The 27018-nt window shown below is 36.7% G+C and overlaps 1 protein-coding gene across 4 annotated transcripts in view; it reads right to left on the bottom strand.

Moving 5' to 3' along the window:
* Positions 1-27018, bottom strand: part of gsk3ba (glycogen synthase kinase 3 beta, genome duplicate a) — a 223119-nt gene that overhangs the window by 9379 nt on the left and 186722 nt on the right. For 2 of the 4 annotated variants that reach the window (XM_039743696.1, XM_039743698.1), the window contains exons 5-8: positions 25665-25795; positions 15750-15856; positions 8159-8256; positions 1249-1356 (exon numbers count right to left, since the gene is read on the bottom strand). In XM_039743696.1, coding sequence (XP_039599630.1) covers positions 1249-1356; positions 8159-8256; positions 15750-15856; positions 25665-25795 — 444 coding nt within the window. The remainder of the gene's footprint in view (positions 1-1248; positions 1357-8158; positions 8257-15749; positions 15857-25664; positions 25796-27018) is intronic. The other 2 variants (XM_039743697.1, XM_039743699.1) reach the window with 1 other exon arrangement.

Raw genomic sequence — 27018 nt, 5'->3', positions numbered from 1 at the left:
ATATCACTGAAAATCTATGGGATGATTTGAAGCAGGCTGTCCATGCTCGGTAGCCATCAAATTTAACCGAACTGGTGAGGTTTTGTATGGAAGAATGGTCAAAAATACCTCCATCCAGAATTCAGAAACTCATCAAAGGCTATAGGAGTCATCTAGAGGTTGTTATATTTGCAAAAGGAGGCTTAACCAAGTATTGATGTAATATCTCTGTTGGGGTGCCCAAATTTATGCACCAGTCTTATTTTGTTATGAGACATATTGCATATTTTCAGTTAATCCAATAAACTTAATGTCACTGCTGAAGTACTACTGTTTCCATAAGGCATGTCATATATTAAAAGGAAGTTGCTACTTTGAAAGCTCAGCCAATGATAAACAAAAATCCAAAGAATTAAGTGGGGTTCCCAAACTTTTTCATATGACTGTATATAATTCCTTACAAACGCATTGCCAGATAAACTCTTCAACACAGATTTGAACTATGAGGACTGCAGCAGGTCGATGCCTTCATCTGACTGAATGGTTGTAATGTAGCAGGCTGCATTCTGGTAATCCACACATTTACAAAGCAAAAGTGGGCTATTAGTGCAGTGATAAGGAGCTACAGCTCGTATGTCAGGAAAATTTAAGGAGGTCAGGGACAAAGAACAAAAATTGTAAGCTTCAGGAATTCTAATGTTAATTACATATTTTGTTTACTTCAATGCCTGAATAATTTATATTGTTTACTCACAGATATTACCACTAGGTGTCCACCCCCAGACAAACCACACAGTTCCTTCAGAAAAGATCATTCAAGGTCACTGCAGCTGTAGCACTGTCCCCTCACTAAGGCTACTAGTGTGCTTACTGCTACAAAACTACTAATTATAAAAGATTTTTTTTTTTTTCCCATGTCGTAAACATTTTTAACTTAGTCAGGAAGAAACTTTTGAGCTGCAAGTCCACATAAAACTTTTGAAACCAAATGGGAGCAACATGCAATATGCTGACTAAATGAAACATATTATAACTATAATCTAATTAGTTAAACTGTATCCTACCCAGTGCGCTCTTGCGTGTGCAAGTCATATTGGTAGTACAATAAACAAAATAACTTGCAGTCCTGATTTTGTAATATTTCAGTAGTACAAACTAAAACAGTATGGCAATATCTTCAAATAGAAATACTGAAAGATTGATGGAAAAATGACAATGAACAAAAATCAAATCCATCTTTAAACATAAAATAGTAAAGTGTTCCTGTACCTGTTGACTCACCTTAGTCCAAGGGTGTGCCTTAATCTGAGGAAATTTGAACTCAGTGTAATTAGGATTCATCTCTCGAATTTGTTCCCTTGTTGGTGTTCCCAGAACCTGTAAAAATTCAGCAACATGCATTTTAAGGTTAGTACAGGGTACTCGCATCACTCATTGTACATAAAATGCACAATACAAATCCTTGATTATCACTGTTTAGATAATGAAACATGTATTTTGTTCTTCTAACTTTGCACACTATAAATCTCTGAGCTAGCATGAAACAGGTCACATTAATTCACTTAAAAAAAATTCTTCCTAAAATCATGTTGGAGGTAGATTCTTAAAAATGCTGTAACAGGTAGAGACAAGAAGCTGCTACATAAGTAGAGTAAAAACAGTCATTTTTTTTAGGACCATCCAGAAAAAACAGTTAGAAGTACTATAATTACAATGTTTAAAAAAAAACAAATACTGCTGTCTGCAAAACTGCAAACAATTTAGTTGCACTTCCTTCACCAGTGGGTAAATATCTGCAATTGAAACAAGCTATAATATTTATATAGTTTAAAAGTGCACAGGCGGAATCTCTGAAGAGAAGGAAAACTCACAATAACTTGTGGCATTAACCATGAAGTATGACATGCAGTATTGATAAAACTAATTATACATTGTTGACATGCTTTTGTAATCAGTGTTGAAGGTCCTGGAATTGACAGCAATTCAAAAGACAGCATTCTATAGCAGAAAAACTACATGACAGAATTACACTAAGCTCAATTTTTAGAGCTGACCTGGCTCTCATAATGAGCATGAACTTTAATTAGTGGGAATCTTGTAATGGCCTGAAAGAAAACCTGCTATTGAGAAGGTAAGATGAAAAATGCTACAAAAAACTAGTAAGCAGACTATTAAAACTTTTTGCCTTTTCTTCTTCTCAAATCTTAACACTAGAATTACCAAGGCCTACGAAAAAACTCGTAAATCTGTCCCAACTTATATCCCTTTGCACCTCTCCGTCAGTGCCTTTTGTCTTTTAAATGTGTAGATAAACAGCAAGCAGCCTGCTATCATATCCCCCCACAGCCGCTCAGCTCAAGTCTTTTTACCTACATGTCATTTGCTTAGAGTTGAATAGACTAGAGTAAATACTATAACGTCATTTGGAACACATGCATTTCATGTGTGCTCCATGTCTACAACAATCCATATATTGTTAAAACAGAAACATTTTTCATGTTTTAGTAATAATTGACAAAACGTAGACATGAAGCATATAACGTGTGAACCTAACGTGTGAGTCCAAATATCAAATAAACACTTTCACAAAAGGTACAAGTATAACAAAATAAGTGCGCTTTTATTCAAGAATATAACTGCAGAAAAAGAACCCGCGTTAGGGTGCGACATTGATGCGTCTTTCACTCAGCTGCTTTGGTGGAACAACGGTAAGAGCTGCTGATTGGTAATCGAAAGGTTACGGGTTTGATCCCACACGATTCCGTTTTGAGAGGTGAACTGCTCTTATTCTGACTATTTTAGAATAAAAACATCCATTTGATTTGAGTCTGTAACAACCCGTGTAAATGTATGGTACTTGTAAAGGTTAGCATTTTTTTTTTATTCAGTTTTATTCTCCCAGTTATGTTCTCACTATAGCAGTGCTATACTATTAATGAGAACTGTATCTCCCAGCAGTCCCTGCAGGGGCTGTTGGGGTCAAAGGAGTTTAAAAGGAGGGCAGGTGGCCAAGGGAAAAAAGTGTCTTTTGTGGTATTGTGTGTGTCGTTTACCTGTCTGACTGCCTTCTGTTAATCTATACTAATAAACGGCAAAGCCCTCACTGACTCACTCACTGACTGACTGACTGACTCATCACTAATTCTCCAACTTCCCGTGTAGGTAGAAGGCTGAAATTTGGTAGGGTTATTCCTTACAGCTTCCTTCCTTTCATATTGAAATTCTACGCGTAATGGCCATAACTGGAAGCTGTTTTTCTTCATTTACTGTAATGGAGATAAGCTTGAAACCCGTGGGGGCGGAGTTTCGTGTGACATCATCACGCCTTCCACGTAGAAAACCAGGAAGAGGCCCAAAAAGCACTGAAGAAAACATGCATTATATAATTGAGAAGGCAGCGAAACAATAAGAAGCGAGCGAGTGACATATACAACCATATTCATGAGTTCTGCTACTTCGGAAACAAAGCACGATGTAAACCTAAACTTTAAATTAAGTTCATAGACAGGCTGCCGCTGGCGTTTGTAATTTAGTGCCTACCCATATAAGGCCGTCCATCAGCGGCAATCCAATAGCAAACTGCCACGGGTAAATATTCACGGGTGAAGGACTGTGCTTATGCAGAGGAAGATGAGATGGTCAGGGTGGTGTTTGGCACAAACTCAGCGAAACTGCGGGAGAAAGTTTTAAGTTGCAGGACTTCGGTAACATTAGATACAGCCATGGACATAGCACGACATGGCACCAGCACAGCTGGGAAACTTCGATGCATGTACACCGAGCGGCTCACGTGAACTGATGCAGTGCACAGACAAAAAGCAACAGTTCCAAAGAGCCCTAAACAAAAAACGAATTACACAATTGAAAAGGCAGCAAAAAAATATGAAGCGTCTGATACATACAAGCATATTCATAAATGCAGCTACTGTGGAAACAAAGCACACGGTGGAAAAGTCAATGTCCCGCTAAAGGAAGACAGTGTAAAAAAACCCGTGCATGCAGTGTGTCGGGTCTCAGATAAAGAAGACGACAAGCTGTTTATTGATGCAGTAAGAAACGAATCGATGAATGAAACCTGTCATCTTTACAACGATTGACAAAAACGGAATGTAACTTGAACAAAACACATCCTACAAATACGAACCTGATTGAAAGAAATAATGATAATCAAATCTTTGATGACAGCAACACTCAGTAAAACTCACAAAACAATTACTGTATATTGACAGTCATGTTACGTTATTTTTAAAATGTTCCCTTTTCTTTTTCATAGCTTCTTTAACACACTACGTCTCCGCTGCGATACGCGGGTATATATATATATGTATATATATATATATGTATATATATACCCCGATCTACATACTCGAATAATGGATACTTTATTCACCATCAATGATTGTTTTGGTAAAGCCATACTCAGTGTATTCATTAGATGAATGGTAAAAAAGTAAGAGCGAGGGGAGGATGACTTATTGAGGCATGCAGGCTGTAGTCTTGCGTCAACTCTATCTGAATTGCGCGATCACATTTGAAAAAATATATCTTTTCAAGTTCTATTTAGTCCATATGTGTCAAACTCAAGGGCCTGTACTGTATTATTGTTATTAATGGCCCGGGTATATGAAGCGCTGGTAACACAATAAACTACAGATCCCATAATGCAGCGCTTCAGCTGCCTTGCCGAACACTTACCGCGTTAATCAAGTGTAGCTTATGATGCTGCTGCAAGTTATTGCGAAGCTAGCTCACACGATGCTGAAGAGAAAAGTTGATTCTGAAAATAGAGCCTTTAAAAACCGATGGGAGGCTGAGTATATGTTTACTGAACCCGTGTGTCTCATTTGTGGAGCTAATGTGGCTGTAATTACAGAATTTAATCTAAGACGGCACTATGAGACAAAACATCAGGGTAACCTGAAAGAACTGAATGCAATGCCGAAGACACAGAAAGCAGAAGAATTAAATAAGAATCTGACACTTCAGCGGACGTTTTTACCCGTGCACAATCACAAAGTGATTTCAAGTGAAGCTGCTTTTATGGGAGACACAAATGCACCAGTGCAACTTGCCCCACTTTCCCTGTAGCCAAGTAATGTTAAACCAAGTCGTCACTACGGTGTTCCCAAAATACACACTTTGCTGATAAACTGAGCACACTGAGTTTGCACGGCACTTTGGTGACTTTGAAGAACAAAAAAGGTCCGTCTACATGCGGCTCGAACCTTGTGCATGTTTGGTAGCACATATCTGTGTGAGAGGCTCTTCTCAGTGATAAAGACTAACAAAACAGCACACAGGAGTCGCCTCACTGATGAGCACCTGCAATCCATCCTGAGAATCTCCACAACACAGAACCTCACAGCAAACATAAACGAACTTGTGGCCAAAAAAAGATGCCAGGCGTCCAGCTCTAAAATGACATAAGAGCAAAGACAACTGAATGATTTGATTTGTTATTGCTGAAAGGAACACATTTTATTTATATTTCCAGGTTTTGTTATGCAGCATGTTCATATTTGAATTTGTATAATTTTGACAGGATATATTTTTATGGAGAGCAAAATCTTTTGGGATATTTAAAATCTAAGTTTATTTTTTATATAAAATTACATAAGAGTAAAGAAATTTGAATGTTTGTTCTTTTAACGTTTACTTTATTTCTAACTTGTATAATTTAGACAGGATATATTTTTATGGAGAGCAAAATATTATAAGTTGTTTAAGGTTTGAGTTGATTTATTCAGGAATAATATTCCTGTCTGTTTTTACCATTCCTACCAAAGATATTTCTGTCGACTAAATAAAAATTCCTTCTATTTAAAATTTAAACAGAACTTGAACAAATACGATAGTTCATAATATCCACGCAGACTTGCACGTAAGAGCGGGAGTTATCCGTTTTAACAAGTAGCGTATTGCACTGATACGAAATAGCTGTGTGTGTATATATGTAGATATGTATATATATGTTTATGTGTGTGTGTAAATTTTATATATATATATATATATATATATATATATATATATATATATATATATATGATAGCAACACTCATCACTCACAACAGTGACAAAACAATTACATTGACAATCATGTTATATTATTTTCAAAATGTTTCCTTTTCTTTTTCATTGCTTCTTTAACACACTACTTCTCCGCTGCGAAGCGCGGGTATTTTGCTAGTTAAGTCATATTTAATAGCTGTGTCCTGGATTGTATTCACTGTTGGGGTCTGGATCGTCTGTCTACCTGTGTGCTGAGGACTGATCAGCTGTTACAGACTCAAATCAAATGTATGTTTTTATTCTAAAATAGTAAGAATAAGAGCAGTTCACTTCTCAAAATGGAATCGTGTGGGATCAAACCCGTAACCTTTCGATTACCAATCAGCAGCTCTTACCGTTGTTCTACCAAAGCTGCTGAGTTAAAGACGCATCAATGTCGCACCCTAACGCGGGTTCTTTTTCTGCAGTTATATTCTTGAATAAAACCGCACTTATTTTGTTATTTTGCTGTATTTTGTTCACTTCTCAAAATGGAATCGTGTGGGATCAAACCTGTAACCTTTTGATTACCAGTCAGCAGCTCTTACCGTTACGCCACCAAAGCAGTTAGGTTAAAGACGTGTCAGCGTCACACCCTAACGCAGGTTCTTTTTCTGTAGTTGTATTCTTGAATAAAAGCGCAATTGTTTTGTTATACTTGTACCTTTTGTGAAAATGATTACTTGATATTTAGACTTCAGGCTTCACACATTATACACTTTATGTCTACATTTTGTCAATTACTACTAAAACATGAAAAACATTTCTGTTTTAACAATGTGTAGATTGTTGTAGACATGGAATACACATGAAATGCATGTGTTCCAAATACCGATATACTATTTACTCTAGTCTATACAACTCTAAGCAACTAAAATGCAGGAAAAAAGACTTGAGCTGAGAAAACCTTGTGCGGCGTTGGGGAGAATGTGAGAGCAGGCTGCTTCCGGCTTGCCAACACATTTAAAAGATAAAAGACGCCGACGGTGAAGTGAGAAAGGATTTTAATGGTGAGACATATTTACGGGTTTTTCGTAGGCTTTGGTATTTCAAGTGTTAAAGACATGCATATAAGGATAACTGGCAACTATAAACATACACTCAGGTGCACTAAGTGTATGTTCATGAGTGTACCCTGCAATAGGGTGGGCACCTTGACCAGGGATTTGTTGGATTGATTGGCTACTAAAGTTGTGTTTAAAGACAGAAGCCCACGTCACTGGTATGTTCCAAGTGAGAATTGGTGGGGAGGCCAGCATACAGCATAAAAGATTCAGGAAGACTACCTTTAAATGCAGACTATTATACAATTTAGACAACTGAGAATGACAGATAACACAAGGCCGCATTAAATAAAAATTAAACGTCCTTTGTGATTATGAAAGCATGCATTTACTGTAGCTGCAGACTTATGTTTTGATTTATACAGGAGCAGAACAGATACTAGAGATGGAGGGAGAGGGACAAGAGAAAGAGAATCTAACAATTCAACATCATAGGATACTCAGAAAATTTCACAACAATGCTTGCATTTCTAATAGTTTAAGGATTAATTCTTGACAAGTACATTTATTTAAAAAATAAAAGGAAACGATAAATAAATAGGCACACACATAACTGCTACTGCTCCAACTGAAATACATAAAAGATTTCCTTCTTGGAGCTACAAAATAAATTACAAGCACAGAGTCACAGATAGATGATAGACTGAATGAATATGGGCATGCAACATGTTTAGTATTTTGCACACCTTTTGAATTTGCTAGAATTTAATGTCAAATGCCTTGGCAAACCAAGTTCTCAAATTTACATTTGAGTACAAAAACCATACTGAACGTCATTTTAATTTAACCTCAGAACCTTTAATGTATTTTAAATGACCTTGAAGTTTTACAACATTTTATGATAAACCAGTGTGGCTTTAGCCACTACAAATGCAATATTTCTTATAATATGAAAAGATCAAACAATATAATTCAAACATTATGCAATTCAAATATTTGGAACTTTCCAACATACTTCAAAAACAGCACTGTCTTATCACAGAAAACACATGCATTGTTATTACTGATCACGTTCAGCAATTTTGTCTGCTAATAACAAAAAGACATGTGTATATTCCAAAGCCTACCTTGATGATTTCAACCAACTGATCTACTCCACTATCACCAGGGAAGATTGGTTGCCCTAGCAACAGTTCAGCTAACACACAACCAGCTGACCACACATCTGGCGGGCAAAAAAAAAGCAGAAGAAATCAGATGGTGTTATAAACTTATAGTCACTTAATGTTTTAATAAGGCAGATATTTTATTTTTGGGGTATTTACACAGTATTTTAGGATACATTTAAAATGCCAGTTTCATTTGAGCCAGTTCTGATTTTTAAGCATAGCTAACACACAATGGATTTTTTTTTCTTCCCTGCTGCATCAAGAGCAAGAAGACATGTGAAACCCACTTCTCAGAATAAGACCTGTGTAGTATATGAATTTTCAGACCAGATTAAGTTCATGTGAACATCTCTATATGTAATTCACTCTGTGACACAGTTGAAGAGCATGATTAACTTGTTCCAAAAGTAAAATAAAAGTAATGAAGTTATTGAAAAGTCAGTATTTCTAAAGTTAGGTTCCACAATGAAGAGGAAATTCATTGTACAAGCAAAGCTATAGATGTGTACATACTGTCAGATCTGTAGTGAAAGCAAAATAAAAACAACATATTGTGACATATGTCTACATATGTTACTGAGACACGCTATTGGTGTAAACCTGACCTCATGTGTCTAAATCCTCTTTTATGTGCATATGTAGTTTAATTGAGAAAGCTGCCTGTGTAAAAACAGTCAGATGTCATTTCTTCATATTGCTAAAAGACATTTTACATTGCAATTATGTGCTTACTTTGCTTTTATGTGTATATACACACACAGAGATATATACAAAGTCTGCTAAAATCAGATATTTTGTATAATAAAAAAATGAAACCAAGATATATCCTGTTAGAAGGTATTCTACCTTTATTGCAAAATTACAATCTATACAAAATCAGAAACTGTTTAGTGGAAAAAAGGAAAACAAAATCATACAAACACCTGGATGCATTAGTGTGCACACCCCCTAACTAATACTTGAAGCACCTTTTGATTTTATTGTAACAGTTATTCATTTTGGGTAAATGTCTATCAGTTTGGCACATTAAGATTGGTGATTTTTGCCCATTTCTCCTTGTAATAAATTTCAAGACCTGTCATATTAGCTCTCTTCAGGTCACCCCACAGATTTTCAATTGGATGAAGAACTGGGCTCTGGCTGGGCCATTCCAGAACACTGATCCTGCTTTGATGAGATGAAGACATTTCTTTCTTGATTTTCATGTATGCTTAGGTTGTTGTAATGCTGAATGGTGAAGTTCCTCTTCATCGTCAGCTTCCTAGCAGATGTTTGAAGGTTTTGTGCCATAACTAACTGATACTTAGAGTTATTTTAGGCTGAAATCAAACAAATCACCAGGACCAGATAATATTTACCCTCGAGTTCTTATGGAGGCTAGTGAGTACATATATAATAAACCCTTGACATATATATTTAGAAAAGTCACTGTACACTGGAGAAATTCCGAAGGACTGGAAAATGGCAAATATGATCCCATTATACAATCATGACCGAAATTATTGGGACCCCTGGAATTTTCCCAGAAAATGCACCATTTCTACCAGAAAATTGTTGCAATTACAAATGTTTTGGTATACACATGTTTATTTCCTTTATGTGCATTGGAACACCACAAAAAAAAAAGAGAGAAAAAATGTCAAATGAGACATAATTTCACACAAAACTCAAAAAACTGGGCTGGACAAAATTATTGGCAGCCTTAACTTAATATTTGGTTGCACGCCCTTTGGAAAAAATAACTGAATTCATGCGCTTCCTATAACCATCAACAAGCTTGTTACACCTCTCAACTGGAATTTCCGACCACTCTTATTTTGCAAACTGCTCAAGGTATCTCAGATATGAAGGGCGCCTTCTCCCAACAGCAATTTTGAGATCTCTCCATAAGTGTTCAATCGGATTTAGATCCGGATTCATTGCTGGCCACTTCAGAACTCTCCAGCGCTTTGTCTTCAACCATTTCTGGGTGCTTTTAGAGGTATGTTTGGGGTCATTGTCCTGCTGGAACACCCATGACCTCTGACACATACCCAACATTCTGACACTGATCCCTACATTGCGCCCCAATATCTTTTGGTAGTCTTCAGATTTCATGATGCCTTGCACACAGTCAAGGCATCCAGTGCCAGAGGCAGCAAAACATCCCCAAAACATCTTAGAACCTCCACCATGTTTGACTGTAGGTACTGTGTTCTTTTCTTCGTAGGCCTCATTCCATTTTCTGTAAACATCCAAATTCAAAGAGTTAGGTACCAAGCTGAGGAGCAGAACTGACAAGGTAGTCTTCTCCGAAGTTCTGCCTGTGCCACGCGCCAGTCCAGGTAAGATTGAGGAGATTAGAAGGCTTAACGCGTGGCTCAAATCTTGGTGCAGGGTAGAAGGGTATAGGTTTATGGGGCATTGGGACTCCTTTTGGAACAGATGGGACCTGTTCCGCCGTGACGGGTTACATCTGAACCGGAGGGGCACCAATGTATTGGGGAGGCGTATGTGTAGGCTAGTCGAGGATTGTTTAAACTAGGGAATGGGGGGGCAGGGAGTTTAGGACAGGCCAGATTTAGATCTATACATGGAAGAACAAACAATGGTGTAGAAATAAAAATGCATAGTAATGTAAATTTTAAGCAAACACGTAAAGATAGAAGGATTAACACATTAAAAATAGCTTGCCTTAATGCTAGAAGTATCAAAAATAAGGTAAGTGAGTTGGAGTTGTATGTAGCAGAGCACAATTATGATATTATAGCAATAACGGAAACCTGGCTAAATAACAAAGATGGGGATGAGTGTAACATAGAGGGATACACATTTTTAGGAAGGATAGACAGAACAGAAAAGGAGGTGGGGTTGCTGTTTATGCCAAACAGGAATTAAATGTAAGTCATCTTCAGTTGGATGATGAGCCCCATCTTAGTGAGGACATGTGGCTTCGCCTGGAAAATATTAGGGAAAAAGGTCTCATTTTAGGAGTGTGTTATAGACCACCCAATTCAGACAGTAATTTCAACACACATCTTTTAGTAATATCAAAAGGCAAGTTTACAGGGGATATTATAGTCATGGGGACTTTAATTATCCAAATATTAACTGGGATAACCTTACAGATGGAGGAGCACAAGAGCAGGAGTTTTAGAAGTAATCAGCACTGTTTTTAACACAGCATGTTAAAGCACCAACAAGGGGTGAAGCCTATCTGGATTTAGTATTCTGTAATAATCAGGATAGAATTGAGGGTGTAGAGGTGATTGAACCACTAGGGTCAAGTGACCATAATGTAATACAATTCTCAGTATTTTGTAAGAGTACAGATGCAAAGACTAAAATTGTTAAGTTGAACTTTAGTAGGGCTAATTTTGAGCAGATGCACAAAGTCTAAGTAGGATAGACTGGGATAAGCTTTTAAATGTGGAGACAGTCGAGGAGCAGTGGAACAGGTTTAAAAATGTTTTACATGTAATGCAGGACAGATACATACCTAAATTTGGAAGTAATAGGAAACTAAAAAAATCTCCACGATGGATTAATAAAGATTTAAAAAGAAGTTGCAAAGGAAAAACTGCTGTATAAGGCATATAAGACTAATGACTGCAAAGAGAACCGTGAGCGTATGAGAACATGAGGGCAACCATTAAGAAGGATATCAGAGAGGCTAAAAGACAGTTGGAGAGGAATATAGCAGATAAGGCAAAGAAGACCCCAAGAGATTCTTTCAGTATTTTAGTAGTAAAAGAACAGTTAAGGAGGAGGTCAAGTTCATCAGGAATAGTAAAGGGAATTAAAAGATACAGACAATGAAATAGCAGATGCCCTAAACTTACATTTTTCTGAGGTGTTTACAAGTGAGCAAGTGGATAACCTGCCAGAGGTAAACACAACTACTAAGGAGGTACTGAGGGATTTGGAAATTGTAGAGGGAGAAGTGCTGCTCAGATTAAATAAGATGAAATCAAACAAATCACCAGGCCCAGATAATATTTATCCTCGTGTTCTTAAGGAGGCTAGTGAGTACATATATAAACCCTTGACACATATTTTTAGGAAGTCACTGTGCACTGGAGAGATTCCAAAGGACTGGAAAATGGCAAATATCATCCCATTATATAAAAAGGGTGACAGGGCAGATCCAAGCAACTATAGGCCAGTAAGCTTAACAAGCATCACAGGAAAATTAATGGAAGGAATTATTAAGGATAAGATTGAGCAACACATGACAAGGACAGGAGTTATTCTGAACAGTCAGCATGGGTTCAGAAGGGGAGGTCGTGTTTTACTAACATGTTGGAATTCTATGAGGAGGCAACAAAAGGATACGATCAAAGTGGAGCTTATGATATTATTTATCTGGACTTTCAGAAAGCATTTGATAAGGTGCCACATGAGAGGTTGGGCATCAAGTTAAAAGAAGTGGGAATTCAGGGTGATGTTTTTAGATGGGTGCAGAATTGGCTCAGACACAGGAAGCAGAGGGTGATGGTGCGAGGAACCTCATCAGAACTGGCTGATGTTAAGAGTGGTGTTCCACAGGGGTCAGTGCTAGGGCCGCTGCTATTTTTAATATATATAAATGATTTAGATAGGAATATAAGTAACAAGCTGGTTAAGTTTGCAGATGATACCAAGATAGGTGGATTAGCAGATAATTTGGAACTGCTATATCATTACAGAAGGACTTGGATAGCATACAGGCTTGGGCAGATTTGTGGCAGATGAAATTTAATGTCAGTAAATGTAAAGTATTACACATAGGAAGTAAAAATATTAGGTTTGAATACACAATGGGCGGTCGAAAAATCGAGAGTACACCTTATGAGAAGGATTTAGGAGTCATAGTGGACTCCAAGCTATCAACTTCCAAACAGTGTTCAGAAGCCATTAAGAAGGCTAACAGAATGTTAGGTTATATAGCACGATCTGTGGAGTACAAGTCCAAGGAGGTTATGCTCAACCTTTATAATGCACTGGTGAGGCCTCATCTTGAGTACTGTGTGCAGTTTTGGTCTCCAGGCTACAAAAGGACATAGCAGCACTAGAAAAGGTCCAGAGAAGAGCGACTAGGCTGATTCCAGGTCTACAGGGGTTGAATTATGAGGAAAGATTAAAAGAGCTGGGCCTTTACAGTTTAAGCAAAAGAAGATTAAGAGGTGACATGATTGAAGTGTTTAAAATTATGAAGGGAATTAGTACAGTGGATCGAGACTTGTATTTTAAAATGAGCTCATCAAGAACACGGGGACACAGTTGGAAACTTGTTAAGGGTAAATTTCGCACAAACATTAGGAAGTTTTTCTTTACACAAAGAACGATAGACACTTGGAATAAGTTACCAAGTAGTGTGGTAGACAGTAAGACGTTAGGGACTTTCAAAACTCGACTTGATGTTTTCTTGGAGGAAGCAAGTGAATAGGACTGGCGAGCTTTGTTGGGCTGAATGGCCTGTTCTCGTCTAGATTGTTCTAATTGTTCTAGATGTTACCAAAAAGCTCTACCTTGGTCTCATCTGTCCACAAGACGTTAGCCCAGAAGGATTTTGGCGTTCTCAAGTACAGTGCATCCGGAAAGTATTCACAGCGCATCACTTTTTCCACATTTTGTTATGTTACAGCCTTATTCCAAAATGAATTAACTTCATTTTTTTCCTCAGAATTCTACACACAACACCCCATAATGACAACGTGAAAAAAGTTTACTTGAGATTTTTGCAAATTTATTAAAAATAAAAAAATTGAGAAAGCACATGTACATAAGTATTCACAACCTTTGCCATGATGCTCAAAATTGAGCTCAGGTGCATCCTGTTTTCCCTGATCATCCTTGAGATGTTTCTGCAGCTTAATTGAAGTCCATCTTTAGTAAAAGGCACACACCTGTCTATATAAGGTCCCAAAGTTGACAGTTCATGTCTGAGCACAAACCAAGCATGAAGTCAAAGGAATTGTCTGTAGAATTGTGTCTCGAAGCACAAATCTGGGGAACGCTACAGAAAAATTTCTGCTGCTTTGAAGGTTCCAATGAGCACAGTGGGCTCCATCATCTGTAAGTGGAAGAAATTCGAAACCACCAGGACTCTTCCTAGAGCTGGCCGGCTATCTAAACTGAGTGATCGGTGGGGGGAGGATGAAGGGCATTAGTCAGGGAGGTGACCAAGAACCCAATGGTCACTCTGTCAGAGCTTCAGGGGTCCTCTGTGGAGAAAGGAGAACCTTCCAGAAGGACAACCATCTCTGCAGCAATCCACCAATCAGGCCTGTATGGTAGAGTGGCCAGACGGAAGCCACTCCTTAGTAAAGGGCACATGGCAGCCCGCCTGGAGTTTGCCAAAAGGCATCTGAAGGACTCTCAGACCATGAGAAACAAAATTCTCGTGTCTGATGAGACAAAGATTGAACTCTTTGGTGCGAATGCACCCACAATTTTGAAAATTAATTTTGCCAATAATTTTGTCAGGCCCATTTTTGGAGTTCTATGTGACATGATGTCAGATTTGGCTTTTTTTCTTTGTTTTTTTTGTGTTGTTCCAATGCACATAAAGGAAATAAACATGTGTATGCCAAAACATCTGTAATTGCAACAATTTTCTGGGAGAAATGGTGCATTTTCTGGGAAAATTCCAGGGGTGTCGATAATTTTGGCCATGATTATATAAAATGGGTGACAGCGCAGATCCAAGCAACTATAGGCCAGTAAGCTTAACATGCATCACCAGAAAATTAGTGGAAGGAATTATTAAGAATAAGATTGAGCAACACCTTGTAAGTAGAGGAGTTATTAGGAACAGTCAGCATGGGTTCAGAAGAGGGAGGTTGTATTTTACTAACAACAAAAGGATATGATCAAAGTGGAGCTTATGATATTATTTATCTGGACTTTCAGAAAGCATTTGATAAGGTGCCACATGAAAGGCTGGGCATCAAATTAAAAGAAGTGGGAGTTCAGGGTGATGTTTTTAGATTGGTGCAGAATTGGCCCAAACACAGGAAGCAGAGGGTGATGGTGCGAGGAACCTCATCAGAATTGACTGATGTTAAGAGTTGTGTTCCACAGGGGGTCAGGGCGGCTGCTTTTTTAATAAATATAATTGATTTAGATAGGAATATAAGTAACAAGCTGGTTAAGTTAGCAGATGATACCAAGATAGGTGGGCTAGCAGATAATTTGGAATCCGTTATATCTTTACAGAAGGACTTGGATAGCATACAGCCTTGGACAGATTTGTGGCAGATGAAATTTTAATGTCAGTAAATGTAAAGTACTCACTTTTGCTGCCAGTGGTTTAGACATTAATGGCTGTGTGCTGATTTATTTTGAGGGGACAGCAAATTTACACTGTTATACAAGTTGTAAACTGACTACTTGACATTGTATCAAAGTGTCATATCTTTAGTGTTGTCCCAAGAAAAGATATAATCAAATATATACAAAAATATGAGGGGTGTACTCACTTTTGTGAAATTATATATATATATATATATATACACACACACACCAGATTTTGAAATTAAGTTAGCCTTAATAAATTACAATTTAAAGTTGTTTTGTAATATCTTACCTATGCTGGAGGTATAATCTGTGGCACCAAAGATCAACTCTGGTGCTCTGTAGTACCGCGAGCAAATATAGGAAACATTGGGTTCTCCACGGACCAACTGCTTTGCACTACAAACAGAAAAAAAGATAAAACGTAAATGTATATCAGGAAAACAATCAAAATGAAAGTGTATAAAGCTCAGTGTATAAGGATTTAAAAATAAATAAACAAATAAATAAGTTCACACTTTTGTTTTTAGTCAACTTTAGATTACTGTAATACACTCCCTCTCAGGACTACCCAAAAATACATAAATCAATTGCAACTAGCTAGCTTCATCAAATGGCTTCATTTTAATGTAACCCTGATATTCTGTATATGCATTTAATTATTGCTTTTATCAAGGCTCCACAATCCATACCAACCCCACTTTCTCCACTGTTCTTTTACAGGTTTTCTGTGGTGGTGCATGATCAAGGCACCATACAGTTCCTACACTGATGGACCATCATCATCTAATTTTCTTCTACATGAAGCCTGAAAACCATTAGGACTGATTTAGATCATTTATGTTAGGTAAAATGCCCAGTGGGGGCTGGGCAGTCTTGTGGCCTTGGAACCCCTAGAGATTTTTTTTTCCCTTCAGCCCTCTTGAGTTTTTTTGTTGTTTTTTTCTGTCCTCCTGGCCATCGGACTTTACTTTATTCTTTTGTTATTTAGTATTGCCTAATCTTATTTTTAAATTTTTATAAACTTTTCTTTCTTCATCTTGTAAAGCACATTGAGCTACATCATTTGTATGAAAACATGCTATATAAATAAATGTTTCTCTCGATAGATAGATAGATAGATAGATAGATAGATAGATAGATAGATAGATAGATAGATAGATAGATAGATAGATAGATAGATAGATAGATAAAAGTCAATGTGTGTATGTATGCATGTTCCAGCATCACTTCCGAACAGCTGGAGCGATTTTCATGAAACTTGGTACACGTTTCTCAATGGTCGACTAAAAATACTGTAGGGTGAAATGAATCCTAATCCACCCCCTTCTGGGTAGGGTGGGGGGTGATCTTGCGCTCATGTATGCATGGTATCACCCAGTTGACACTCCGAACGATCACCAAAGGGCATAATGGAGGTGACTGCCAACATTCTTTATTTCTTTTGAAATTATTAGAGTGCTACATGTGCAAGTGTGTGTTCGGCATGGAAGTGAGACGTAGAGTCGGGGTGAGGGCTCCAACTCCGAGGATACGCAAGCGAAGCCAGCACAATGGCAAAAGGAAACCTCCTCAGAAAGACAGTCGCTTAGCTGGTAATGCACAAACGATGCGAGCACGTCAGCAAGAGATGCCCAGAGTACTTCTGATGATTTTAATACTTTCTAGGATCCCGTGCTGCTACACAGTCGACTGCCAGCATTCTTTATGTTTGAGCTTCACTGCACCCCTCTGCTGCTTTTGAAATTAAATAGAGTTGGCTGGATCCGAGCGTCAACTGAATGATAACATACATACAAGACCGCAAGACAAGCACATTAATGAGTCTTTATTGTTTGTTAACGTAGTTTTACTTTTTTAATTATGTTTTTCTCAAACAATTAAAAAAACAAAAAAAAAAACAACTTTATTTTCCTCACGGGCAATGCTGGGTATTTTAGCTAGTACCAGATAAAGTATGCTAATTGTAAGACACCATTCAGAAAGAGGCTCAAGACCGCAGACAAGAAGAAAGATGATTCACAACACCACAACATGAATGACAATTCAAATGCAGACTTAACTTTCCATAATCTGATATAGGAAATAACAAAAAAAGTCAATAGTCAGTAGAAGAAATACTCAAACTGAGGGAAATTAATCTGACAGAGCCAGGACTTTGCAACAACAGGCATCCTACCACTGTGTTTTTAACTTTTCTTTCTCAAATTTGTATTGTATTATTTGTTAATTAACAAAATTTAGATAAGAAACAGTATCACATTAGGCTAGGTGTCCATAACTACACTCTGTATAATTACAGAGTAAAAAGATAGTTTTTACACAGTAAGTACAAGATAATAAAGTAAGACAACATCATGGATTCACTAAACACTTTTGAGATGTGTTACTTTCCAAATAAATGTTACCAATTTATTCAATGCTTTAACTGCTCAGCTGAGTATTTTTGTATATTTATATTACTACACATACATATGCACAAACATTGAAATAAATTTGAGATTTCATATCGTTTGGAATCCACTGTGCATACAACAACAGGATTTACTGACAATGCTTTTCAGGCAGAAATGTGTGCATTTTGATGAAGACACACCCATACAATTTAGTCCACAAATCCAACACAAACCGAAAAGTTTCAGAATTTTACAATTAACAGCCAGTGCAAGTTAGTGAGTGATTGAGTGAGTGGACCTTATGATGGACTGGCAGCTCATCCTCAGACTGCTCCTGCCTTGTAACTGATGCTGAAATGGTAGGCTCCAGCCACTTACAAATGTTAATTAGGTTAAATAGGGTTGACAATAGGGCTGCAACTTTAGTCCATGTAATCGACGACGTCGACTACAAAAAATCGTCGACACAGATTTTTTTTTATTGTCGACACGTCATAAACAGAATAGAGGCTCCAGTCACAAAGAACCACATTGGTTTTTGTAACTGCAATGCACTACATGAACATCTGGGGGCAGTATCATTTGTTATTGTCCTACCAATGAAGAACAACATCTGAGGAGAAGAATGTAGAGGAAAATAAACATGGTTGCAATGGCGAGTTGGGTAGAGGAGGGGGAAGGAAATGGAAAAAAATTGAGGCAGAAACTTTCTAAAGTGTGGGAGAACTTCACCAAATAAGCAAAAAAAGTTTAATGCAGATTATGTAAAGCGGAGCATTCTTTTCACGGCAGCACCACAGCGATGCATGAGCATCTGAAACGCAAGCATCCTGAAGTTTTAGTGAGTAAAGTTAGTGTCACGTGTTAACGTTGATGTTTGTACTATAATGTGTAATCCAAGGTTTCGACAATGATTGTTAACCCTTAAACTGACACATACTTGAGGGTTAATGCACCCCTGGACGCCAAATACTTTTTAGCTGCAGTTTTTAAGTAAACGTCACAATTCACAAAGAAAATGTGAAATTTTATTGGAACATATTTTTTGACATGCAAAGAGCATCAGAATTACTGCAACACTGATCATTTTACACACTGCAAATGAACTATAAAAAAAAAACTATGATGTATTATTATATGTTCAAGGTGCAACTGAAGCCATTGATAAAATTCAGTAAATCACCGAGCCAATTGCGCTTGAACTGGCTGCACACAAACACACAGAAACGCTGAGGATTGCAGGCTTGTCTAGTGCAGCGGCTGAATCCCAGAGACAGTGGTGCTGCGGTTCTGTCGGGGCCGGCAGTGCTCATGAGCTGGCTGCTCAACAAATGTACGGCACTGACTGATCAGCTTCAGTGTGCTGCCAAATTGCTCTGTGAAGCAAATATAGCCTGTTGCAGGGTTCAATGAATGTACGTCACCAAATATACTCGCCCCCTACATGCTGGCAAATTGCACTGAGAAACAACTTTAGCTGGTTGCAGAGTTCAATGAGTGTATGTCGCCGCATATACTCGGCTTCAGTGTGCTTCCAAACTGCACTGGAAACCGACTCTAGCCGGTTTCGGCGGTTTAAGTGAATATAATTTCAGTTATGTTTGCCAACGTGTTTGTAAACGAGTGAACAGGAGCAGCTGAGCCGTCCTAGTTTTTTTTTCTTCTTTTTTTTTGTATAATATTTGAGTTTATATGAATAGTAAACCATCTCTAACTAACGCTGGGTAGCTTGTGTTTTGGAGTATATCAGTAATTAGCTTGTTACATATTTTAGTCTGTTATTTTTTTTATTTTGGCATAATATAGTACATGATGTCATAAACTACAACACTTTTCCTTCAGAGTGCGATGATTAAAACATCTTTCTCTATCTGCAGAATTATTTTTGTGTATTCCTGCTACCTCTACTCCCTCTGAGCGTCTCTTCTCAGCAGCTGGGGGCATTGTCTCAAAGAAAAGAGCCAGCCTCACACCAGAGCATGTTGAAATACTCACGTTCCTGCACTGCAATCAGGAATATACGAACTGAATCTTTTATAAACTGTACATTATTGTTTTATTTTATTTGTATTGAAGCTTTATTTAAACATTTGGACTTTAAGACACACCAGTGGTCATTTTTGGTTAAGATAAATGCATTTTTTTTTTTTTAAGACTATGTGCACTTTAGTTTGTATTGTTTAATGTAGTTCTCTTTTATTGTGACGGTCACACTAATATAAAACATCTGATTATTTTCAAATTCATATGTTTCACTGGTTGTTATTTTAATTTGATTATTATTAATTTTAATCGTGTTAATGCAGACACATCAGGGTGACATTCACAGGCAGACAGACGTGAGCAGATGAGGTAAGACATGCACTGGAGCCCAGAACAGGATGTGCAACCACAAGTCGCAGGCATCAAAATAGTCAGGCATGAAATAATCGTGACTAATCGGGGTATGGGGGGAGAAATTGAACGATTAGTCTACTACCAAAATAATCATTAGTTGCAGCCCTAGTTGACAATGCCATGTTATGTATGACTCAAGTATACAAAAACACTTTTTTCAGGTGGTTTGGTGTAGGTGCAAACACAAACTAACTAGTTCAATGCCCACTTACAACTCACTATGCGATTCTGAATAAGATCTCTCCATTAGGAGGAATGCTGATGGATTTGTTGTTGTTGAAGCGCACACTTGACCAAGGCATGTTGCTTACAGAAAACAACAGTGGATCGATCACCTATCAAAGTACCCTAACCCCAACCCACTCGGCTATCTCTACCTCGCACAATGATCTTGAGAAATGTGGTACTTCATTTTGGCTCACCATGTACACTGACATTCCTGTCTACAGTTTATGTTTATTTTGTAAGGCTCTCTGTGCGCAGACAGACGGACACTTTATTAATCCCAAGGGGAAATTCACATACTCCAGCAGCATACTGTTAAAGAACAATATTAAATTAAAGAGTGATAACAATGAAAGTATAACAGACAGACAATAATTTTGTATAATATTAACAATGTCTATATACTAATATAATTTGTCTATATACTAAACTTTATTTTTTTTAATCACACTTTCAAATTGTTAGAGAGCATGCTCTCAATGTAGGGATGGGGTAGAAACACTGTACACCTTTCTCTTTTGATTTTTGCCACTGGTATAATACATGTTTTAGTTCAATACAAAAGAACTTAGTTTACCAGAGTTGGGCCTATCCAAAGTTCCAGCACAGGTTTATACTCTTAGGCTAAAACTACTTTCAGTATGCTCACAAACAAATGACACAACTAGATAAATTCAATTCAGAGACATAGTAATGCTGCCAACTCCCTAGAATGATTTTAGTCACTATACCAGATTAATTCCAGTTCATGGGTTTCTGATTTTGTTGAAGGCAAGATTAAGAAAAGTCTCTTAACTAGTTGGATGAATATAGAACTAAAAAAGTGAATGGTAGAAGTATGCAAGGCTTTACTCTATGGAGCGGAAACACTTAGAAACATTAAGGAAATGTTTGGAAGCATGTGACACATGGTTTTGGAGAACAATGAAGAGAATAAGCTGGACAAAGGAGTGTAGGGTGGTGCCGAGAAGTGTAGGAGAGGAAAAACCTATTTGAATCAAACAGTTGCACCATCTGGAAAATTTGCTCAAACATGATGTGATATCACAAGAAAGGCCCCGGGCAAAAAGCCAGTTGTATCAAGAATTATGCCACTGGACAATATGGGCAAAATTAAAGGGTGTAGAATGTACCAGAGTGTGAAAAGGAAGGTGATAGCAAATTTTGGATATGGCATCCCATTACAAGGGTCTGCCTATAGGTCAAAAACAAATGGGGTGGATGATTACTTATTATTATGTTTAATCATCTGTGAATGAAATGCAAAAAATATTAATCACAATCAAAACTGCATTTGCTCAAGTAGCTGAAGATATGTCAGCTGTGAAACTGTGTAGCATCCAAGAAATAATAATAAAGTATGCTAGAATGTGCAAAAACAATCAAAACAAACGTAATAAAGTACTTCAGAATTTTTTAATTTCTTGCAGATCTTTCTTTTGTTTCAATAGAATCGGATTTAATTATATTTACAAATAAAATTAGCATTTATGCGAATTGTTTCTCATGTAATGCAAATTTTTAAGTGTGTTCATCATTAAACAACTGAAACATTTACGTAGCTACTGAATTGAAAATGGCAATCAGATGAAAGAAATAAGCAGCTGGACATTGAAGTGCAGGTTTCCTGGTAACACGCTGCATCTAATGGTCTCATCTCTTATGTAAATTGTTTTCATTTTTTATTTACTCCCATTAAGCCTTGCACAACTTTATAAATTATATAATTTTTTGGAATGAAATGTTTATCATGCATTTCCTAATTTTATTCTTCCAACTTTAAATTAGAACATTTTGAATCAAGGGTGTTTTTTTTTTTATTATCATGATCAGCATCCCAATCTATTTTTTGTTGCTTTTCTTGTCACCTCATTTTGATACTGTTTAAATTACATTTTAAATTTTTATTTATACGAAATCACCATAAAACTATGCATACTGGTAAATAACACAGCCTATAACATAAAGCTTATGCACTGAGCATCTGTAAAAAGCCAAATTTTCCTATTGGAACAAATAATGTACTATCTACAGTATATTATAAATACAATAAGCATTAAGCTCAAAAAGATCTGAAAGTTTTGTTATGCTGGCTCTAAGTCTTGAAAATACAGGATATAGCAAATACATTTATCCTCGCATTATTTTTACAAGTTTAATTAAAAATTCTTTTGAATGTCATCAGAGCTGAACCAATGTGGAAAACACCACACTATTATGCTGCTATGAAGTTGTCAACCTTGAGATTTTATACTTTTGGTCAAATGGCATTATCAGCATAGAGTAGTGTAAAACCTGTCTTGTCCAGAACAATAAAATGCAGTTGACATTACTCTACACAAATCTAAGTAAACAGGAATCTGCTCAAGTCATTGCCCCCTAGACAAATTAAGACTGGTGAATATTGGAACATGCAATGGCATTAGTTTTCTAGCTGCAAATCAAGTGTCCCTGTCACTGGAAGAAATGGGGATAAAACTCCGCTCTAGCCCTGTATTTTACGGCGTAGAAAAAAATCAAGATAATACATTTGCACTTCTTTGATTATATTCTTTTTTTGCTTCCTCATAGAACTCTAGCATATTAATAAAACAAATCTCAACTGTCTAACTCCATGATATTTACAAATACACCTCTTCTTGACTTGTGATGCTCCATCTTTTCCTTAACACTTGGTTTTATTAATTTCCCTGTGATGAATATTAAGCTATGTTGTTTTGTTACTGGATGATCCTAATTATCTTTCAAAAATAATAGGATAATAAATTAATAGCTTCTTGCCCTTTGAAAAATATGCTACAAGGACTTATGTGTGTACTGATTAACATACTTGAACACAACAGGATAATTGTCATCTGCTCCCGATGAAATTTCAACTCATTTAATCTAAGCAGCACTTCTCCCTTTAGTCTCTAAATTACTAGCACCTCCTCAATAGTTCCCACTACAGTATTTTTGACATGATTTATATATATGTTTTTAATTCAATCGCTGGAGTGGACTATTTGAATTTTAAAAGTGAGCATTTTAATTATTATTTGAAGACAGCACAAAACTTAATAAAATCCGTCTGTTATTTTGCACATTGCAGAAAACTTGTCTGGGTGTGTAATTTTCTCATGGGGGGACTTGGCTATGAACTACACAATGTCTGGGAGTTAGATATGCGCCAAGCCGAGGGCACTGGGGCATTACAGGTAACCTTTTGCTTTTAAAGCAAAATTTCTCTCCAACTGCTTTTCAGCCTTCCTAATAAAGTCATGTGCCATCTTATGGTTCCATCTGGCCAAGTGTTAGTCTCGAAGTGCATAGGTCATGACAACTGAGACTCTGTGGGTCTGATGTGGGTCACCAGTACATATACTTTAACTGCTGCTATGACATCGCAGAAAGCAACCTTAAGTCTCTGTTGCCACACACCTTGTCCATGTAAGGGAAGACAGTGGTGGCCTAATGCATAGAATTGGCCACGTGGAGAAGCTCTGATCAAAACAAACCTTAAAAGGGTCATCCGAGAGTCAGAAAAAACACAACACCCTGTGAATGAATAAAAAAAATAAAAAAACTAAAGATTTATTAGTATTTATAAGAGTTTTCTAGCTTCATAAAGGAAGAAAAAGTGCAAAGCATCAGTACAGAACTGTAACAAAAATGTGTCAAATGCATGAAGAGTGAATTCAAAAAACAAAAAGGATGCAAGGCATGGCTAATCAGGGCCCTGAAGACAGAAACTCTGGCAATGCAATGTGTTTTTTTTTTTAAATACCTAGCTAGTTCGTGGCAATTTTTTAGTTGTGGCATTAGCAAAGAATGGACAACAGCAGAGAGATTGCTGAATTTGCAGCTCCACCACTACTTCTCTCACTGCTTCTATGCAGAGTTCATCATTCTATAGCTGGCAGCACTGCTATAATACGGGATAAAAAAAGGTATATAGCCTTTGTGGCCTCTTGCAGCTGGTTTAACAATTTGTAGAACATAATTAACATATTGTTTTCCTATGGCCTTGGCCATAAGTATGGATGGCCTCAACTTGGTTGGTCGTAAAACAGCATGTCAATTTTTTTTTTGAACTGTTGCTCTCACAAGCCTCATAGTTCATGCTGGAGGTATTTGTTCTTAATCACCTTATTTAGCATTTTTAGTAACTTTTTTCAGCTCCTTATTTATCCACTGCAGTTTTCTTCAGTTCCCTACAGCTCCTAAATTTTAGGATAAACTTGCATTGCATTATGTTCAAAACACTTTTAAACCTGCTCCACACCTCCTCAACTATCTCCACACTTACAAACCTATCCTAATGCATCATATTTACTCTTTGCCACATTAAAAATACCTAAGAACAGTTTGAAAGAAATAAATGTATTGTCTGGTTCATCCACATAGTAATGGAAGAAGATTTAGACAGGACAATCACTCACTAAAATCTGTGACTGTAACTGGATGTAAAAATAGTGATACTTCTATAGCTAGCATTACTAATATTAGAGTTGCAACAACTAATCAACATTATCAATAATAATTATTTAAAATGCTGTCAATGATCAACCCTGTTTGTTAGTGGATTATGCCATTAGACCGAGTATGTTGTGCCATTCAATTGCATGGCAGTTTCATATAGTTGTGAACACATTTGAAAAAAGGCAGAAGGTAAACAAGTAGCAGAATAGACACCAAGACTTCCAGAGTTTGAAAGCACTTTAATTTATTACTGTGGCTGGTTTTGGGAACATCTAGAGCATTATTACCCTATTGTTTTTCTTGGCTTTTGGCCATAAGTACAAATCACCTTAACTTGGTGAATGTGAATTAATGCATGTCTGTACCGTGATCTTTTAAAATCTTGCAAATCACTTTTTGTGACAGTTCTATCAAATAAGCACCACTTGTTATGCCAAATGAGCAACAGATCCATGTGCTAACTGTGTGACAGACCTGTCTAGATTTAGCTTTAAAACCAAGTGCTAAAATGTTTCTTTCCATGAACAATACAGAGGTGACTGTTTCAGGTAAGATATGGCAATTGAATATTAGAAAAAGAGGCAAAAACGTAACTATTTATAACCAAACACTATCAGTAATTGTGTTGATTTTGTTTGTTTGGTTTTTTTTTTTTTACCTTTTATGCAAGCAACAATCCATATCAAAATGAAGAAAATGAAATAAAACAAATTTTTAAAATATATTACCTTCCAAAATCACACAACTTCAAAACAGCAGTTTCTGGGTCGAGCAGTAGGTTTTGGGGTTTTATGTCTCGATGACAGATTCCAAAGGAATGGATATACGCTAAACTTCGGAACAACTGATACATATACAACTGAAAAATAAAAAGAAGAAAAGAGTTAAGAAGTTAATCACTTCCACACTATTTAATAAGAGATGTGCTTTGTTCGGGATTTTTCCTTCTAAAAGGAAACATGAACAGAAATGGTTTTAGCTTTGATATGCTTGCCTGTAAAACTACTTCTGCTATACAGTATTTCTTGAAATATGGTCAGAAAAAGGCATTTCTCTCTTCCAAAGATACTGTAAATTAGCCAAAGGAATGTGCATAGCATTCTAATATGCCTTGAATGACCTCCTGTACCAATTGCACAATATGACTAACCCACATTATGGCAACATTAATCTCTTCACTTCCACATAATGTGAAGCCTTAATTTCTTTTGTCACTTTCATCAAGGATTTTTTGAGCCAAATTTTTATTGACATTTAACAACACCACACTTATGTTTTACAGAAAAAATATTTGGTAATAATGCTCAACTTGTTGGCAAAGAAAAAAAAAAAATCACTCACCCCTATGACATCTATGAACAACTGAAATGGAAACTATATAGGCCAAAACTGCACTTGTTTGTTATTAGAGGATAAGTTCAGATTTCTATTGTTTTCTAAAGTAAAGAATTTTTTTTTTTTTGGTCTATGGTATCAGTAAAAATGTGAAAAGAAGAACATTAAAAACTATTGATACACCGAATATGTTGGTTTTCAAGTGAATAATGTTCTTGAGTGTTGACTGTATATTAAGATTGTATGCATATTGTTAAACATTGTATCCATTTCATTTTCATCTCTTTGCCTATTTCTCTCCTTAATGATTGTTCAAGTAGCACTTTTTGTCACTTTTAGTTCTAACGAGAGTAATTTGAGCAATTTGGGTTGGATTTTTCTTTATATTTAGGCAAATAAACAGTCCACATATTAGGGGTGTGCAATATTGGCAAAAAATTACATCTCGAAATTTTTCTGGGACTTTGACGATAACAATAATTAGGTGATATTTTGCATCCTTTAAAAATGTCTGTAAAAGTCTTATTGGTCTAGCTTGGTCTTGTTAGTAGGATATTAATTGTAGCTTACTAATGTGATTAATGGAAACAACAGTTATAGAAAACAGGTCTTATTTATTTACTTAAAACTGAAGCAAAATAACACAAAAACGTTAAAATCACCAAATTATTACTGAGATCAAACATTGCACACATGAGTAAACCATTTCAAAGAGGCCTACAGGATTTCACAAAAATTGCACTAAGA

This window comes from Polypterus senegalus, chromosome 2, assembly GCF_016835505.1.
Source record: "Polypterus senegalus isolate Bchr_013 chromosome 2, ASM1683550v1, whole genome shotgun sequence".
NCBI classification, from domain to species: Eukaryota; Metazoa; Chordata; class Cladistia; order Polypteriformes; family Polypteridae; genus Polypterus; species Polypterus senegalus.
Note: the sequence above shows the minus strand (reverse complement) of the source record. Positions and strands in the feature narration are given on the sequence as shown.